An 18,033-nucleotide genomic window follows, 5' to 3' on the forward strand; every position below is an offset into this window, starting at 1 on the left:
CTTGTGGATTATTTTCCTTTTTCACATTTCTCTTAAGCCAGTTTGTCCACTTACACTGACAGCAAGTGGTTCTAAGCCTGTGGAGTCCTTATGTAGGTGCAACAGAGTGCTGGAATCATTCTTTATGCTATGTCCCTGCCTTGCTGCAATATTTAAAAAGAAGAAGATTGCAAGGTGCTCCCCACCTCACACTCCCCCTAAATTTAGATTGGTATGTTATAAGGTGTCTGCCATCTTATTTTCTTTTATAAGCAGTAAGGCATCTTTCCCACTTTGAAATATTATGTGAGCTCTTAAATTGATAAAGGCATGGGGGCCAGACCTCTGATTGCTCAGCTTTCACCTTGTCCCCTAGGCAGTCGTCTTCCCCTCCACCTATACACACATCTTACACTCTTAGGAGTACAGCCTGAAGACAGTTGGTTTCATTGGCGTGCTAGAAAATCTGGTGGTCACAGCTAGACTTTTTGTCTGAAATCTATTAATAATAAGGACTTTAAGGAGCAGGATAAGCAGCAGCACAATAGCAGTTTTCCAGTTGTGGACACTGGTGTTGTAGTCTGAAAATCTTAAAAGACAAGTGACCCACATATTTTTTAAAACATAAAATATGCAAAATCTAGATCACACCTTTACGTTTCTACATAATTATTAATATAAGTCACCTAGGTTTATTTAAGGTAGTTGCAAGTGTTCCGTTGCATAAGCATTTTAAGTGCCACTGAGCTTGTAAAGTTAAGAGTATGCTAACTCTAGCTTATATGACTCACACAGATGTATTTAAAGTATTGTGTAAAAACACTGTATGTAAATATGAATGCACATTATAATGCGTACAGGAACACTATGTTGTTATGGCAACCCCATGTGATTCTTTTTAAAAGGTTATACCCTGATGTGAACTCAGAATTTTCAAAGTGATTATTTCAGTATCTGATCTCTTTTAAAGTAATAGTGATAACTGCTTTAAGCATTAACTTGCACCATCGCATTTAATCCTTCTGACATTTGAACAATGGAATAGTGTCCTTCTGGTTAGAGGTGAAGTAACATGTTTAGGTTCACAAAGCCAGTAAATGGCAGAGCAAGGATTTAAACACAGATACGTCCAGCTCTGGAGTGGATCACCACATCTTACCATCTTTCTTTTTTTTTTGAGACAGAGTCTCACTCTGTTTCCCTGGCTAGAGTGAGTGCCGTGGCGTCAGCCTAGCTCACAGCGACCTCAAACTCCTGGGCTCAAGCGATCCTCCAGCCTCAGCCTCCCGAGTAGCTGGGACTACAGGCATGCGCCACCATGCCCGGCTAATTTTTTTTTATATATATATATTTTTAGTTGTCCAATTAATTTCTTTCTATTTTTAGTAGAGACGGGGTCTCGCTCTTGCTCAGGCTGGTTTCGAACTCCTGAGCTCAAACAATCCGCCCGCCTCGGCCTCCCAGAGAGCTAGGATTACAGGCGTGAGCCACCGCGCCCGGCCTCCCTCTTTCTTTTCTAGCAAAGAAAAGCGTTATTGTGCTGTGTCAACCTACCTCTTGTTGTGGAAGTTTGAAGGTATGAGGTAAAAAATGTTTACATGTGGCTGATAGGTCAGGTAAATTTTTGTCCATGGAGACAATATAGTCTTATTGGAAAACACAAATTTTGATTTAAACTGTAAGCTTCACCTTTGAACCTTTTCTATTGACTATTACTCTAATATCTTATTACTTCATACCTAAGGCAATGGTGGTTTTGTAGACCTTTCAGATTGAGTAGGTTTGGAATAGGTGTAAGCTCTCAGGTAATTCTTATGGTTGGCTAGGTCTGGTGTCTACTCTTCTACTTAATTGGCTTCTTCTAAGACCTTTCTTATGGGACCTGCTGAACACAACCAGATTAATCCTCTTAAAGTGCCATTAGAATCATATGGCTTCTCTGCTTCAACACCTGCAGCACCTCTTCAGGGCCTACCAGACATGGCAGCAGATTCTAGCTTCCTATCCTTTCCAACCCCGTCATTCATTATTACTCAGAAACTTGAAGTAGCAGCCATTCTGATTCTTTGCAGTAGTTCCTAGAACTTGCTTTCGGGCCTCTGGAGTGGTGCCAGAAGTTTTTTTTTTTGCAGTAAATGCAGCTTCTCCACCTAACTTAGTGGCCCCAGCTTAGCAGCTATTTCCGTCCTCTCTGCTGAGAATGACCTCTCCCTCTTGTGAAGCCTCCTAGCATTTAGTTTGTGACACATCACCTTTTTTACTTTAGCTATTTATGGGATATCGTATCTGTAAGCTTTTTCTAGGCAGGGACTCATTTGTTCAGTCTGCATTTATTGAATGCTTACTTACTTTGTGCCAGCCACTGATGTAGGTGTTAGAGTAGGGGGAAAAAACTAAGGAAGGTCCTTTTAATGGAGCTTCTTTGTCTTAATAGTGAGGTGGCACCCTTGTCCTGCTGCTTATTTTAAGGGTGTCTATCAATTGAGATCAGGAAAATTCATCTGCTGAAAGATGATATGTGATGATGGTAATGTACAGGCATAAACACCTCTTTATCAGCTGTATCCCGTTATTCCAGGTCCTATTTTACTAAAGTTCTGAGTTGACCTGTGAGGAGCATTTAAAATAAATTAAAACTTTTAAGCACAATGTGATTATCATTTTGGTGATTGATAATGTGGTGGACCAGGCTATTCATTTACCATTAGATTGTTGGTTTGTTATTACTACACCAACATGAAAGAAAACAAAACTTGCTTAAAGTGCTAAAATTAAATTTTTAATCATTCTGTTACTTTTCACAAGCTTCCTGTTCTAATTTTCCTAGGACTTTGCAGTTCTACTCTTGTAACTAACTGTTTGAAAGAAACTTAAGGTGATTTGACAAAAATTTAGCGTATGGGAATTCTCTGAAGATTTGTTTCTGTACTGCCACATTTTGCAGAATTAAAAAGTTGTTGAACATCTCATTGACATACCCTAGTTGTATTAAAGCTATTCGTTAAGGCAGAATGAATTAGGGCCTTCATTGCCAAAAGTGATATAGTAAACTGTTCCCAGCCTCTTGGAGTGAAGCAGATTTGCTAAGAAATTCAACTCTCTACCAAGATTTTTCTTATGTACTTGAATGTTTTAGGGCTGCCTAGGTTCCATTAATGTATTACCATAGAGTCACTCATTTAATGGTGTCTAAAATGGTGTTTGAAGTTCTATATTACATCTGGGACTTGCTCTAGCAGTGATCCCCAACCTTTTTGGCACCAGGGACTGATTTCATGTAATATAATTTTTCCACAGATGGTGGGGGGTGGGGCGGGGCATGGCCTTGGGATAACTCAAGTGCATTACATTTATTGTGCAGTCAAACCTCTCTGCTAATGATAATCTGTATTTGCAACTGCTCCCCAGCACTAGCATCACCACCTCAGCTCCACCTCAGAACTGCAGGCATTAGATTCTCGTAAGGAGCAAGCAGCCTAGATCCCTGGTCATGCACAGTTCACAGTATGACAATCGAATACTACTGCTGATCTGACAAGAGGCAAAGCTTATGTGGTGATGCAAGTGATGGGGAGCAGTTGTAAATACAGATGAAGCTTCCCTACTCACCTCCTGCTGTGTGGCCCAGTTCCTAACAGGCCACAGACTGGTACTAGCCAAGTCCTGGGGAGAGAGTTGGGGACCTCAGCTCTAGAAGAGCTATCTTGTTTCAAGGAATCTTAACAACTGCTTGATATTCATAGTTTCAAAAGAGAGACTGAACGGTGTTAAATGCCCCTGATTTAGAACCCAGACTATCCTGCTGTTAAAATTACAAGCAGACCTTGTCTGTTTCCATAGTCACTGGTGTTGCCTTAAATTTTCTAGTAGCCACGTTTTCTAGAAAATTTATTTTTAATTGTGGTAAAGTATACATAAACTTTACCATTGTAGTGTACAGTTCTGTGGCATTAAGTACATTCACATTGTTTTGCAACCATCACCACCGTCCATCTTGAGGTTTTGTTTTGTTTTTTTTTTTTTGAGACAAGGTCTTGCTCTGTCACCTTGGGTAAAGTACAATGGCATCATCATACCTCACTGTGACCTCAAACACCTGGGCGCAAACGATCCTATTGCCTCAGCCTGCCAAGTAGCTGACTACGCCACAACACCTGGTTCATTTTCCTATGTTTTAGTAGAGACAGGGTCTCACTCTTGCTCAGGCTCACCTTGAGAATTTTTTTTGTCTTGCATAACTAAAACTTTGTACCCATTAAACAATAACTCCCCATTTCTCCCTCCCCCCAGCCCATGGCAGCTGCCATTCTACTTTCTGTCTCTATGAATTCGACTACTCTATCATACAGTATTTGTCCTTTTGTGACTGGCTTCATTCACTTAACATGTTTTCTAGGTTCATCCATGTTGGAGTGTATATCAGTGCTTCATTCCTTTTCATAGCTGAATCATATCCCATTATGTGGATATACCACATTTTATTTATCCATTCATCAGTTGATGGAGATTTGAATTGTGTCTACTTTTGGGGCATTGTAGATAATACTGCTGAGAACATTCATGTACAAGTTTTTATGGGGGCATATGTTCTCATTTCACAACTGCTTATGTAACAAAAGGAACTTTATTTGGGAAAAGGAACCTGGAGGTAGTTGAGAGCAGACTAGTCTCCTACCAACCCTTCCCTCCAACCAAAAAAAAAAAAAAAAAAAGATCATCAGAGCCTATGCTTTCCCAAGGCACATTCAGAAGAACATGCTTAAAGTATTAACAGTGGGAAGATGATAAAGGAGAAATACAGGATGTATCTGTTTTTTGAAAAGTTGTCATGTTGTTTAAGGATGCCAAGGTTGTGGTTTTCATTTTGCAAGACAATACCATTATGATTTGGATAGAAAGAGATCCTTCAGATGTGACTGTCTTGTGACTATTGGCATCCACGACAATGGTGAGAGTACTTTAAGGCAAGTGTCCTCAGCTGAGAGTTTTTATTGCAGTTCTTCTCTGGATGTGATGGGATCATCTGACTGACCTGAGATATGTACAGATTCTTAATCTCTGTATCACCACTTGAGCTGGTTTGATTGAGCATTTTAACTTCTTAAGGCCATTTAAACCTGGGGTTTTGAAGTTCTGGCACTTTTGCATCTGTGTATATACACATGTACATACATGTTGTTTGTTTTTAATGAATGTCAGAGATCAGAGCTTCATCTGCATGGGTAATGAAAGGAGCACTGCATCCTAGTTCTGGAGTGTGGCCTTGAGACCCAGCTCCCTTATGTACAAGCAATTGCTTCACCTCAGCTGCTAACGTGTAAATGAGAAGAGTTCAGGTTGGGCAACCCCTGGGTTCTTTCCATGATTCAGAGTGCTGCTTTCTCATAACAGATCGCAGTTAATCTTGTGATTTGGAAGAGGAATCTCAATCTTTTGCATGTACTGGACATTTGGTTTTATCATTTTGGAAACAGAATGCTTGTATCCCTTACCATTGAGAAGATGCCAAAAGGCTGGTAATTGTTACTTAGATTCGATCCAAAGTATCCTTTTTTCTCACCAGCTGAACCAGCTAATGCTGAAAAAGGCACCACATGTTTTTTTTAAAAAGATTTTATGTCATATGTGTGAAATGGCTGCCACTAACACAAACGCACTTTTCAGGAGCATTAATTTTAAAAAATCATATCTAGAATTAGAGTATTGTCTCAATTGACCGTCACCTGTGTATGTCACATCCAGAATAATAGTTTATTCAAGGCACCAGGGAGATTGACAACTAGAGCCCATCCATTGGAGAATGGCCTATGAGATCACAGAAGGAATGGTGAAAAGAACTGAGCATGGTTAACTGGGAGAGGGAGGAAACGTCTTAAAAATTTGAAAGGCTGTTATATGACTACGTGAATTAGACTTCTATAGATAAGAGTAAACTTGTAAACAACTGTTCAATGTGGAATGAGCTGCCTGGGCCTGGTGGGATTCTGTACTCTCCCTTAATTGAGGTGATCAGGCAGAGAGATAGTCTCTTAGAGGAGGGTTGTTTGTAGAACGGATTCACACATTGTTTATAGGAAGTGGCAAGAAATACTCCTTTGACTAAACATTTTCATACAAGATGCTGTATTTAGATAAATATATCATTTTTCCTTGCATAAATTTAGTCCCCCCATGAAAAATAGTTACAAAAAATTATAAGGAATTTAATAATTGTGGTTAAAAACTTGAAGAAAAGCAGTGTGTTTTTTGTGTGTGTGTGGAGGCAGTTTTGTATTTGATGTTGTATTGAATTAATTGGGTACCGTTTATTATCAAACTTAGAGAACAGTAAAAGTCCAATGCAGTTAGTAATTAAGAACAGAACAGAAATTGGTTACATTTCCTGCCTGCTGCTTATCTTTACTAAGAGTGTTCTAATATGATTATCCTAATGTTCATTATTCAAAGTTAGCTTTCAGTACAAGTGTGTCATCAATTTGCAAAGCAGTTTTCTCTGTCTAATCCTTCTGTCTTTCTGTAAAAAAAAAAAAACAAAACAACCTTTTTAAGTCTCAACACTACTGCACATTTTCCAGTAAGGAGAAGGAAAGAGGGATCTAAACTTTATTTTCTTACCTCTGTCTTGCTGCACAGTTTTAGCTACTAATCCAGAAGAGCATTCTGCCCCTTGGCTAGTCAGAATTGCCTGTTCTGTGGGATTGGGGATTGGGGAGGAGAGGAAAAGGAGAAAACATCAGAGCTTCTTTTCTGTGAAGACTTGCAGCATCTGGTAGGTCTTTTGCCCAAGCTTATAGGAAAATGGAAGATAAGTTGCATCTGTTCATGGCTGTGTGTTTTAGAAAAAAATTGAGTTGGGGTGATTGCTTCCAGATTGAAGGGTTATTCTAGCAAGGCTTTATAAAGTTCATTTTTTAACATATAAATGTTTTAATAATTGGTTTAATTTAAATGTAGGACTTTGTGATACACTAAAAACAAAGTATCTGTTCACCACTTCAGAGGCAGATCCTAGAATAGTCAGGAAAAATAAGGGCTTATTGGTTATAAAGAGAAACGGTTTTACTGTGACCACAGTTTGACTCAGTGAGTAATGGGTGTTAAATTTGTTGCTGAGGGAAAGATATGAAGGAAAGAAAATGCATAAATACCGGGAATGTTTTTTCTTTCTGCCTAAATAGTTTTTATCTTAATGGGCCTAAATGTTTCCACAGAGACATCACAAGATCTGTTCTTCCAAAAAAAAAAAAAAGTGTTGTCACAGGTAGCAGTGAGGTTAACTGATGCTTTGATTCTGTTCATGAGAATCTTCCTTAAATGCCTGTCCCTCTTAGAAAATTGCCAGCATAACTTAACATTTTTTAGTTAGATCATTGGTTTAAAGAAATTTCAAAAATCTGTCTCTTAAACTCCAGTGGGGGCTATAAGATCTTTACATAAAAATTCTCGCATCAGCATTAATTGGAGTACTTTGTTTTAAGTATTAAGGGTCTGAATTTCTTAGATATTAATTTGGGTTGAGCTTGCCAAAAATGAAATGTGTTACAGTAGCTTGAATGTCTTCCTAATTTTTATTAACTTAGAAAATACAGCTGCCATTTTTGTTCACTAGTAATAGCATCATTTCCAGCCTTTGATTCCATTCCCTGTAAAAGATAATCCTAGAGAGTCTGTATTTTTCTTTACAACTTTTTTTTTTTTTTTTTTGTAGACAGACTTGCTCTGTCACCCCAGGGTAGAGTGCAGTGGAGTCATTATAGCTCACAGCAACCTTGCAACCTCGAACTCCTGGGCTCAAGCGATCCTCCTGCTTCAGCCTCCCAAGTAGCTGGGACTACAGACATGCGCCACCATGCCCAGCTAATTTTTTCTGTTTTTAGTAGAGACTGGATCTCTCTTGCTTAGGCTGATCTTGAACTCCTGACCTCAAGCGATCCTTTGGCCTAGGCCTCCCAGAGTGCTAGGATTACTGGTGTGAGCCACTGCCCAGCCTCTTTACAACTTTAATGTAGAAATGCAGTGTAAAGTTTATGTTCCGATCCTTTAGGTTTACTCCCTGTAACTTCATATTCTGATCAGACTAATTTTATTTGAGAGATTTTCAGTAAACTGAATTCTGCTGTAGCTATCAAACTTCATGCTTTGGTTAATTGCCCACTAGGCCCAGATTCTACATTTCAGTAGACTGCCACTTTGGCATAAATTTGCATCACAGGCTTAGTTTACACTAGTGACTGTTTCAGGGAGATACTTAGGAGCAGGGAATTTTTTCTTCTCCCTTTCAACCTGAGCACCTCCAATTTTTATCTTTTTTGTATTGCACCTAAGATTCCTTTGGAAACAAGGGTTTCACTGCTTTTAAAAGATAAAACGTTTGAAAATCTTTTGTTTAAATTAAGCAGCTTATGTTTAGGTATTACCAGGAAAAAATAACCATCCTTGTGTGGTTCTCAGTGCAGTATTAAAGATGTTTTTTCTTAAAGAGCTTGCAGATTTGCATTCACTAGTATAACTGATACATTAGTTGTCATTCTGGTATGTGTTCAGGTTTTGGTTCCCAAATATTAGAAAGTAGCAGAGTTATACCTGCAGTTGATGGAAAAGTAGGACACATTATCATATTTACTGTAGTATTTTCTGGCATGTTAAATTAACTCCATATACTTTTATTAGGAATTTGGGAAACATCAAATTAGAATGCATATAAAAGTATGAAGATTTATATACTAGAAAATGACATACTAGATCCTCACTTGGAATAGCTTAAAATGTAACCTGGAAAAGTTGGACATAGAGGCTTTTTTTTCCCCTGGCTTGATTATCTGTGCCTTCTCAAAGGTTTATGGTTGGGTTATTTTTTGTTTATCTAAAAAAAGGTCTGTTTGTTTTGGTTTACTTTCATAGCGTAGTAAATGCTTTTCTGCTTTTCTTCTACCTCTAAAAATAAGGACTAAATGTTACCATCCTTGATCTAGTAGCTTTGCAGATGGACTACTGTAGACAAGCCCGACTGATTTCTTGGTGTGCCCAGTCCTGCAGATCTTACCTTCAGCCTGCTAAACTAGTACTCTCATCTATTGGGTTCTCCATCTGCTCGACCCAGAAGAACCTGAGTACAGCCTGTGACTAGATCCAGGACTTTTGGCAGAGTGATTGTTTCATAAATAATTATAATTATGTTTGTCAGTTAGTGACCTCTTTGCTTAAGTAGAGTTTACAGTTATCTGTGTTATATCATCCTTCCCCGGTGTAGGTTCAGCGTGCAAATAGATTATTTCCTCATGAGCCAGGTTCTCTCTGCCTTTGTTTACCCTCTTGGCAGTCGGATTAAAGAAGTGTTTTTGCTTTTGAGGTTGGGAGGGAGAGAGTATCAGATATATATATTATTTATATGGTTTTAATTCCTCTGTAGCCTAGGGCCTAGATGAGTCTCAGATTTTCATTCCAGCCATCTGACTCTTGCTTTCTGAGAAAGCACATGAGTATGAGTTTGGCCTGAATTAGTAAAAAAACTTTGGGCCCTAATCAGTAGATGCGGGTATAATTTGCAAAGATTGATAGGAAGGAGTGTGGCTAATTCAACACTGAATTTAAATCATTCTCAGATATTGAACAATTATGTGTAGTTCATCAGATGGCATATGCTTACCAAAAAGCTACTTTCAGTAATAAATAAAATACTTCCAAATGTTAACTCTATTATTAATAGGTCATTGAGCTTTCCCCCAAGTTGTTTTAGAATTTAGAAAGTGTTTGACTCTTTCCATATAGTGTTTTTGTTTTTACATAGTGAAACCAAGGGCCAAACAATTTTTTTTGGAATAACTACATTTTCTTAGAAACTTATTCTTCCTACTAGACCCAATTCACAAGTATAATAATTATTTTGCATAAAATACCCCATCTTCCCTTTTAATGTTTCACTTCCTCTTCTATGTCCCACTGCCCAAGGGGTCTGCCAAGACTTTAGTTTGCAAGTAACATGAAACAAAGCTTAAGCAGAAATGATAATGTGTTTGCTCATGCATCTGAAAAGGCAGAGGTACAGGTGCTGTCCTTCAAGCACCTCTGGATTGAAGACCTTAAACGATATCAGAGGATATCAGTAGGAGTCTTTATGTCCCTTTGCTTTCTTCATGTGGTGGCAGGTTCTGACCCTCCTTTTCAGCATCACTGTCAGCCCTGTTTGGGGCACATGTCCCACTCTGCTGATCAGTGTCTGCAGAGATGAAATAGCATTGGTCAGCCTGAGTCATGTACACTCAGCTGTAATGGAGGAGGGACCTCCTAATTGACAGCACATCATTTGTGGTGTGGGGTGTGCGGGGTTTCCAAAAGGAGGTTAAATTAAACCCTGCTGAGGGTCTGCTGTGTGTGCTTCAGGCCCAGACTAATAGAAGCAAGGGGGAAGAACTGTCTTATTCATCTCTCTGTGCTAACACAGTGGCTGATAAAGTGTAGGCCTTCCCAGAATGATTGATGAACAATGGTATGGTTCCATTAAATTGGATATTTTCCCCTTTTTGTATGCCATGAGCTGAAAGAATTGGCTGAAAGCAGCTCTCCTTGGTATTAGAATAATGATGCTGATCTGGTAAAAAGAGCCATCCTGATAATCAAGGAGGCTAAAGAGAAAGGATCAACTACCAAGGGGCAAATCTGGGGAGAAGGTAAGCCCAGCTCTAGAACAATTTTTGGCATCGTCCTCCCTAAGAATAAAGATTGTACATATTTTATTTTTAGTTCTCTTTGCTTTCAAAAGTGAGGAAAGAGCCCTTAATCTTGGACAGAGGCAATTTCTTACTTATTCTGTTCCCATCCCTCAGTCGCTTAAGTATAGGCCCCTTGTCCAGATTTCTAATTTAGAGGGGTTTTAAGGGTGAGAAAGGAGGCCTGGAGTGCTTCTTGTAAAGGTTTTTAAATGAGAACCAAATAGATAATATTAATGAACCTCCCTAACCAGCTGTTAATTTGAATTTACATTTCTTAACAGCAAGCTGTAGGCTGAAAGAAAAACAGGGTCCTTGAGTTCTTACCTGTGATAATTCTAGCATTGGCTGGTTGGTAGAGTTTGATAGAGACTTTCTCTCAAGGAATTGTTTGCCTTGAAAAACAGTTTTCTTGAGAAAAGCTCAAGAAGTGTATACAAGAAATGGTAACAGTGGCTGCTTCTGGGCAGGGGAGCTGCATGGCTGGAGGATAGGAGTTGGAGGGAGGCCTCCTTTGCTTATATTCCTGTACTGTGTGTTTGGCTTACCAACTTTTAAAAGGTAATTTAAAGCAAAAAAACCAGAATAATCTTTGTAAATGCTTTCGAGTTTGCTAACACATGTGACAGTGATGTTGAAAAGGAGAGTCAGAACCTGCCACCACGTGTTATTCAAGCTCCAGATAGACAAAATCTTAGAAATGGCCTCTATAAACAAATACATGGAGGGTACCTCCATCTGGTGAAAGGGACAGACTATGGAACTCCCAATATTATTAGAATTCAGAAATCCGCTTATGAAGACAGTTATAGTCTTAACTCAAAACATTCTACATCTTTCAGTGTAAACATTGAAATAGGTTCCTCCTAGTTGCTAAGCATAGAACAAAAAACCATTTTTAGGTACAGCATTTCCCATTAAACAGTGGCACTATTGCGTTTGTCTTTTAAATTCAGTCAAAATAAGTAAACCTGAGACTGACTTTTATGAATTTTAAGTTTCTTACAACTGAACTCCCTAATGAGCATACTCATTTTTTCAGAACTATGGGTGGATCAACTGGGTACCTACCAGGCAGTGAGGTGCTTCATCTGGATGCCTTAAAAGGACTGTGTTAGCTGTGAATAGTCACTTAGGAGAATGGGTTTTCCTTTCCCCCAGCTGCAGTTTGACACCTTTGTATGTTTTCTATGGACTGATGGCCTCAGTGGTGGCTACATTTCCCAGTCTTTGTGTCTGTTTTTTGCCGAGATTGTTGAGCTGCTCATTCAGGAGTCATAAAGACCGGTAATGGCCGGCTTCTGGGCATGTCTCTGCTTCTGAAGTGAAACAAAATTATCTCAGGAAGTTCCCAAAGAACTGAATTTTGGCCCACAGAGAGTTTATGAAACGAATAGAGAAATAAGATGTCTCTTGCCAGACTTGGGTATCTGTGGGCATCCGTTTTGATACCTGGTCTCTTTAGAATTAGCCTGTGCCATTCTTCTGTCTTTGCAAAGTATTTTTCTAGCAGGTGGTTCTCTGAAAGACCTGGTTCGTGAAAATTGTTTGACTAAGCAACTGATAAAGAATTTTCTGATTTTAAGCCACCAGTTTAAAAGATGGTTTTAAAACAATCTTGCCATAAAATGTTCACGAAAAATAATTGACATGGCCTTAAATGCATATTGATTTGTATCAGAAGTGACTTCTAAGTCTGCATTTGGCTTCACAACATGCATGTTATTAGCATGGCCCAGAGAAGGCAGGACACAACATAGTCACCACTTTATAGCCTACAGCAGTTCCATCTTGAATATCATATGGCTGAGGAGTGTTTTTCAATGACATACTTTTCTCTTTTGGCCCCAGTTAAACTTTCATACTTCATGTAGGATCTTTTGAGACTTCTAAGTTCTGATAACATCCAGATTCAGAATTTCTAGGAGTTATTGTTTGATTTGATAGGTTTCACTTTTTTATTTTTCGTAGTTGACATTGATTTTGGATTAGAATATTAAGTGAGGCAGTGTGATTTTTTATTACATTTGGATTAGTTGATTTGCAGCTTACACATGGTACTGGTATTATAGAGTAATAGCCTTTATTAATTAGAAAACCAGATTTGCAGAAATTTTAATTCCTGGTGCTTTAGGTTTTGTTTTTGCTGGTTTTGGTTTTAGAACTACTTTATATCTTACAAAATTGTTTTGGATTTGGATTATTAAATTGATAAATTTTTACCATATAGGTAAATGCTTTTGTAGAAAGCCTTTATGATCACATTGAAAGTTGTACAAATTCTCAACTGCCCACGGTTTACTAATTTTATTTTCTTATTAAACACAAAGCTCTGTTTTTAATGAACTTGGGAAAGTTGAAGTAAATTTCTAACTTAATGTATTAGATCATTTAAATAATTTTTTATTTCCCTTACACACATACAGACTGTTTGTTTTTTAAAAGGATTGCTGGAGGCCAGGAGTTCGATACCAGCCTGAACAACGTAGAGAGATCCCTTTTCTACAAAAGATAAGAAAAATTAGCCAGACATGGTAGCACATGCCTGTAGTCCCAGCCACTCAGGAGCCTGAGGCAGGAGGATCAGTTGAGCTCGGGAGTTAAAGGTTGCAGTGAGCTGTGATCGTGCCACTGCACTTTAGCCTGCGTGACGGTGTAAGACCTGTCTCTATAATTAAAAAAAAAAAAGATTCCCTTCTGAAGTTTGTAATAGTTAACGATGCTGAGTGCCCAGTTTCCCTCCATCTCAGCATTCATTCCATGTTACAAGTGAGTGCTTTTATCCAGATGTGTTGCTGGCTTGAAGGTGGGGGTGGGCAAGTCACACAACCATTAGCATCTTTAGTCTGGGCAGATATACAGAAACTTTTAAAGGACGTTTCATTAAGAATACCATAGCAGTGGGCAGGACAGTTTCCATTCAACAAAAATCTCTCTTCCCTGGCACTCAAAATTGTATGTGGTAATGATGCTGAGGTGGTAAGCATTTTTCTATTTTCAGAGGTTCAACATCATAAGGAGAAAAGTGCTCACACTTGATTTGAAAATAACTGGTTGATTATTTCCCTAATTCTCAACTTTAAGTTCATTGCTGAACTGGTTTTTTAAAGTCTAATCAAAATTGTGCCTGATTGGACTCATAGTCAACAACATAAAATGTCCTGTTTAAAAAACAGAAAAGATCAGAGAGCACTTATTTTGCCTGCTTGCTTTTAAGTATTTAAAATATACTAGATGAGAAGGATTTTGACAATGAATAGAATAAAATACAACATACCAAAAAAAGAAATAAAAATATACTAGATTAAAGGATACCTATGTACCTTTTTTGTAAGATGGGGCCAGGGTTTGTAATCCTTTCATCAGTGGAATTAGTAAATATTACAAGTTGTACGTGTTTTGACTTTGACTTAAATTTTTTTTTCCAATAGAAACTATGTTCCAACTTCCTGTCAACAATCTTGGCAGTTTAAGAAAAGCCCGGAAAACTGTGAAAAAAATACTTAGTGACATTGGGTTGGAATACTGTAAAGAACATATAGAAGTAAGTAGCATGTCATTTTTTAATTTTAACATGACTCAGCTTCTGATCCATTACTTTATGTCAGTGGCCAGGATGGTTAATTCTTAAATGTGATTCTGAATTTTAACCACAACAGTAGCTTCGCCAAAGCATTCTCAATTAGCATAACTTGTTCCCTTCTCCCTGAGATGGGCTTTTTCATCTTTGCATCCTAAAGCAAAAGCAGCTACTATTGAGGACTTAAGCATGTCAGACATTGTACTGGGTGCTTTAAAATTGTCTGCAAATTTAATCCTTAAAACAACCTTAGGGGTATATGGGAATTCTTATTTCCAGTATACAAATGAAGAACAAGTAAAGAAATAGGTCCGACCTCAGAGCCTTCAAGGAAGTGGCAACGTCTGTAGTACTCCAGAGCCTGTTCTCATTCTGATATGCCTGAATGTTCTGGTTGGCCTTCTAATCATTGAGGCATGGTTGTTTGGGTGCTTGTTGTCTTTTTCCTTAGGATTTGAGCATTTCTTGGCCCTTTTGACACATCATAGACTGCTGTCTTCCCCTTGTATAACAGTTTGGACTTTATAAACTATTTTTCAAGCCATTTTATTCTATGAATTTTACAACAGTCCTGTGGGATAGCCAGTGCCATGGTCTCCTCCTTTTCCAGATCTCACTGCTCCAGGTCTTATGGTTAGTTGGTCAAAGCCTCTGGTTGAAAGAAATGTTGAAAGCTGTTATCCTCACTAACCTTTTTGTTCCAGCTGGCTAGGGACCATAGCTACCTTGTTCATCCATTTATCCCCAGCACCTAGCATAGTGCTTGGCACATAATAGGTGCTCAGTAAATGTTTGAATGGGGTTGAAAGTAAAGAAGCAAATTCCTTCATGCACCAGGTTTTCTTTTCCTGAATCCCACTAATAATACAGGGGGATAATGGGGACTGAAGCTTCTCAAAAGTGGGCTTCTCTAGTTATGTTGTCCCCAGTTTGGGATTAGCCCTTCTCCGACCTCACAAGTTCAGGTAAATCTGCCCAGATGAAACCGTCCATTCACTAAGCACTCAGTGGGATCATCTTCACAGAAATAACGCAAATATTAAAGTACCTTTTCTGTCTTACATTTGATTTGTTCTTCCCATTATTTATATGTACTTGGATTTTCACCCTGAAATGTGAACCTCTTAGGAACAAGGGGAATTTACCCTAAGACTTCATATCTTCCTAATCTGGTCAGGGAGGAGGGGGCAGCAGGCCATTACATTTTTACATAAAAGTATAAATTTAGCATCATACTACTTAATTTCTTTGAGTAGCTTTCTTCCTTTTGGGTTCAAAAATCCTGAGTTTTCTTCCCCATCCAATCTCCTGCCCCTCCCTCCCAAAAATCTTTTTTTTCTTGCACAGAACCAAAATACCACATCTGCAGTGCTGCAAGCAAACATTGCTATTTTAGACTCCATTCCAATACTATTAAATATAACTGATGAGTTACAGTACTCTATTGGTATTAGTGTGTGGCTGGATTTTTTACTTAATTAGAACATCCAGCGGTTTCCTTAGAACCCTGGCTGACCATTAAGAGAACGTTTGGTTGATATAAAACGTTCATTGCAGCTTCCGTATGCCTTTTTATCACTCCTAGTTTAGTTCTTGATGGGGTTGGTTTTCCTGTGCCTCTCCCCAACCCCAGTTAAGAGGTAGGATTTATATGTAAGTTTGGGCTACAGTTGAAACCACTATGTTTTTGTAAACTTCTTTCACTGTCTTCTAGGATTTTAAACAATTTGAACCTAACGACTTTTATTTGAAAAACACTACATGGGAGGATGTAGGACTGTGGGACCCTTCACTTACAAAAAACCAGGTAAGTGGCACAGGAGACTTCCCCAAATGGCAGTATCCTTGGCACATTCCCTTTTCAGCTCTAGGCTTTTCATAGTGATTGTGGACAACAGCTTAATGTGGGGAATGTCCAAATTGCATACTTCATATTTTCCTAAGTGATGGGGAAAACTTAGAAGAATTTGTTGTCTTTTTTGTCATTGGACTGAAACTCGAAGTGTAAGAGGAAAAGGAAATTTTGTTACTTAAAAGTTCTGAAGCCCTTCATGTACCAGCATTCCCCCCAAAAGACCTTTGACTCATTTCTAAAATGTTCTGTAACATTCTGTTTATTCAGTTACTTACCATTTTTCTGTGTTGGTGTTGCTGCCCTCGTTTTAGCTAGAGAGAAAAAGGCCAGACTTTTCCATTTAAGCTTCCTCCTTTCTCTGTGTGGATGGCACCCATCCTTTATAGGAGGCCATGGTAGGTGACTCTGTAGGATGGCAGTGACAGAGAGATAAAACTTACTTTTTACAAACTGGCATTAAAAACAGGGCCAGGTGTGGTGGCTCACGCCTGTAATCCCTATGCTTTGGAAGGCCAAAGCGGGAGGATCGCTGGAGGCCAAGAGTTTGAGAGCAGCCTGGGTAACATAGTGAGACCCCGTCTCTACAAAAAATTTAAAAAGAATTAGCTGGGTGTGGTGGCATGTACCTGTAGTCCCAGCTCCTCGCGAGGCTGAGGTAGGAGAATTGCTTGAGCCTAGGAGTTTGAGGCTGCTGTGGAGCTGTGATGGTGCCACTGTCCTCCAGCCTGAGCAACAGAGCAAGACTCTAAATACATAGAGTCACTGGTGCCAACAAGTATCAATAGATGAAAATGTTTTATAGATAGAGGGAGCTGTAGGTGTTTCTTTTTCCACAGGGAGGAGTGATTGTTAATTCGGTTTTACCATTGCCTATTTCAGTAGTGATGGTAATTCTGCGTTAGTGATCTGTTCATCTATTGGCACATATTTGTCAGGAAATTAGTATTCGTACTTTTAAACTCCACTTCAGAAATTTGAGGTGCTTCTTTCTTACTAATACCCAGGGGAAAGGTATTAATCAGCAGTCTTAGAATGTGAAAGCTTTCCAGTGGGGCACATCATTTATTTAATTCACTTTTATGAATCTGAAAGCCTCACAGTCTAAAACTAAAAAGAGTTGAACTTTGAGGAAAAGCAGAGTATTTCATTTTGGTTCAAACCAAAGTAGGTTTCTAGGGAGAAAAGATAGTCTCTTGCCAAGCATATGTTCACTTGTCTTCATCAAAGAACCAACTGCACATGTGTTAACAATCATAGTTGTGAAAATTACTCTTTGATATCAGTATATCCTACAATGTATTACTGGCTTTTAAATACTGTGCACTCCTCACAAGTCTGTAGGACATTTTTATTTAACTTGTTAATTTGAATTAAAGCAGCTGTCACTTCATTAGCTCTTTTGAAGCTGTTCTTGGATGAGAAGGAACAAGGCATATAGAAGAAAGCCAACTTTTCACATCAATAGTTTTTTGATCAGCAATGAAATCTGAATCTACACTATACTTTGATCAGAGAAAAAAATCAATATTTGACTTTTTCTATGAAAATTTTTTATGATGAGGGAAGTATAAAAAAGGTATCTTTAGCTCTATAAAATTGTCAAATTACACTAAACACTCTGGGCCCTAAGTTTTCCTATAGTCATGGATCACACAATGACATTTGGTCAATGACAGACTACATATGTGACAGTGGTCCCATAAGATTATTATGGAGCTGAAAAATTCCTATTGCCTAGTTGTAGCACAACTATTATTTTATTCATCATGGCCCCTAGTCGCATATAATCCACAGCTAATGTTGCCAGAAAGAGGCCACATCAAGTGATTGACCTGGAAACAAAATTAAAAATGATTAAGGACTATGAAGGTGGAAAATCAGTGATGGTTATTCACCAGGCAGACATGTCCCAT

At 38.5% G+C, this 18,033-nt stretch overlaps 1 protein-coding gene across 2 annotated transcripts in view; it reads left to right on the forward strand.

The window, feature by feature from the left end:
* The window catches only part of ADNP (activity-dependent neuroprotector homeobox), a 32,813-nt gene that overhangs the window by 7,289 nt on the left and 7,491 nt on the right, over positions 1-18,033 (forward strand). For both annotated transcript variants that reach the window (XM_012662444.1, XM_012662445.1), the window contains 2 exons: positions 14,117-14,229; positions 15,980-16,072. In XM_012662444.1, coding sequence (XP_012517898.1) covers positions 14,122-14,229; positions 15,980-16,072 — 201 coding nt within the window. In that variant the 5' untranslated portion in view covers positions 14,117-14,121. The remainder of the gene's footprint in view (positions 1-14,116; positions 14,230-15,979; positions 16,073-18,033) is intronic.

The sequence above is a fragment of the Propithecus coquereli genome, unplaced genomic scaffold, assembly GCF_000956105.1.
Source record: "Propithecus coquereli isolate 6110/MARCELLA unplaced genomic scaffold, Pcoq_1.0 Scaffold765, whole genome shotgun sequence".
NCBI classification, from domain to species: domain Eukaryota; kingdom Metazoa; phylum Chordata; class Mammalia; order Primates; family Indriidae; genus Propithecus; species Propithecus coquereli.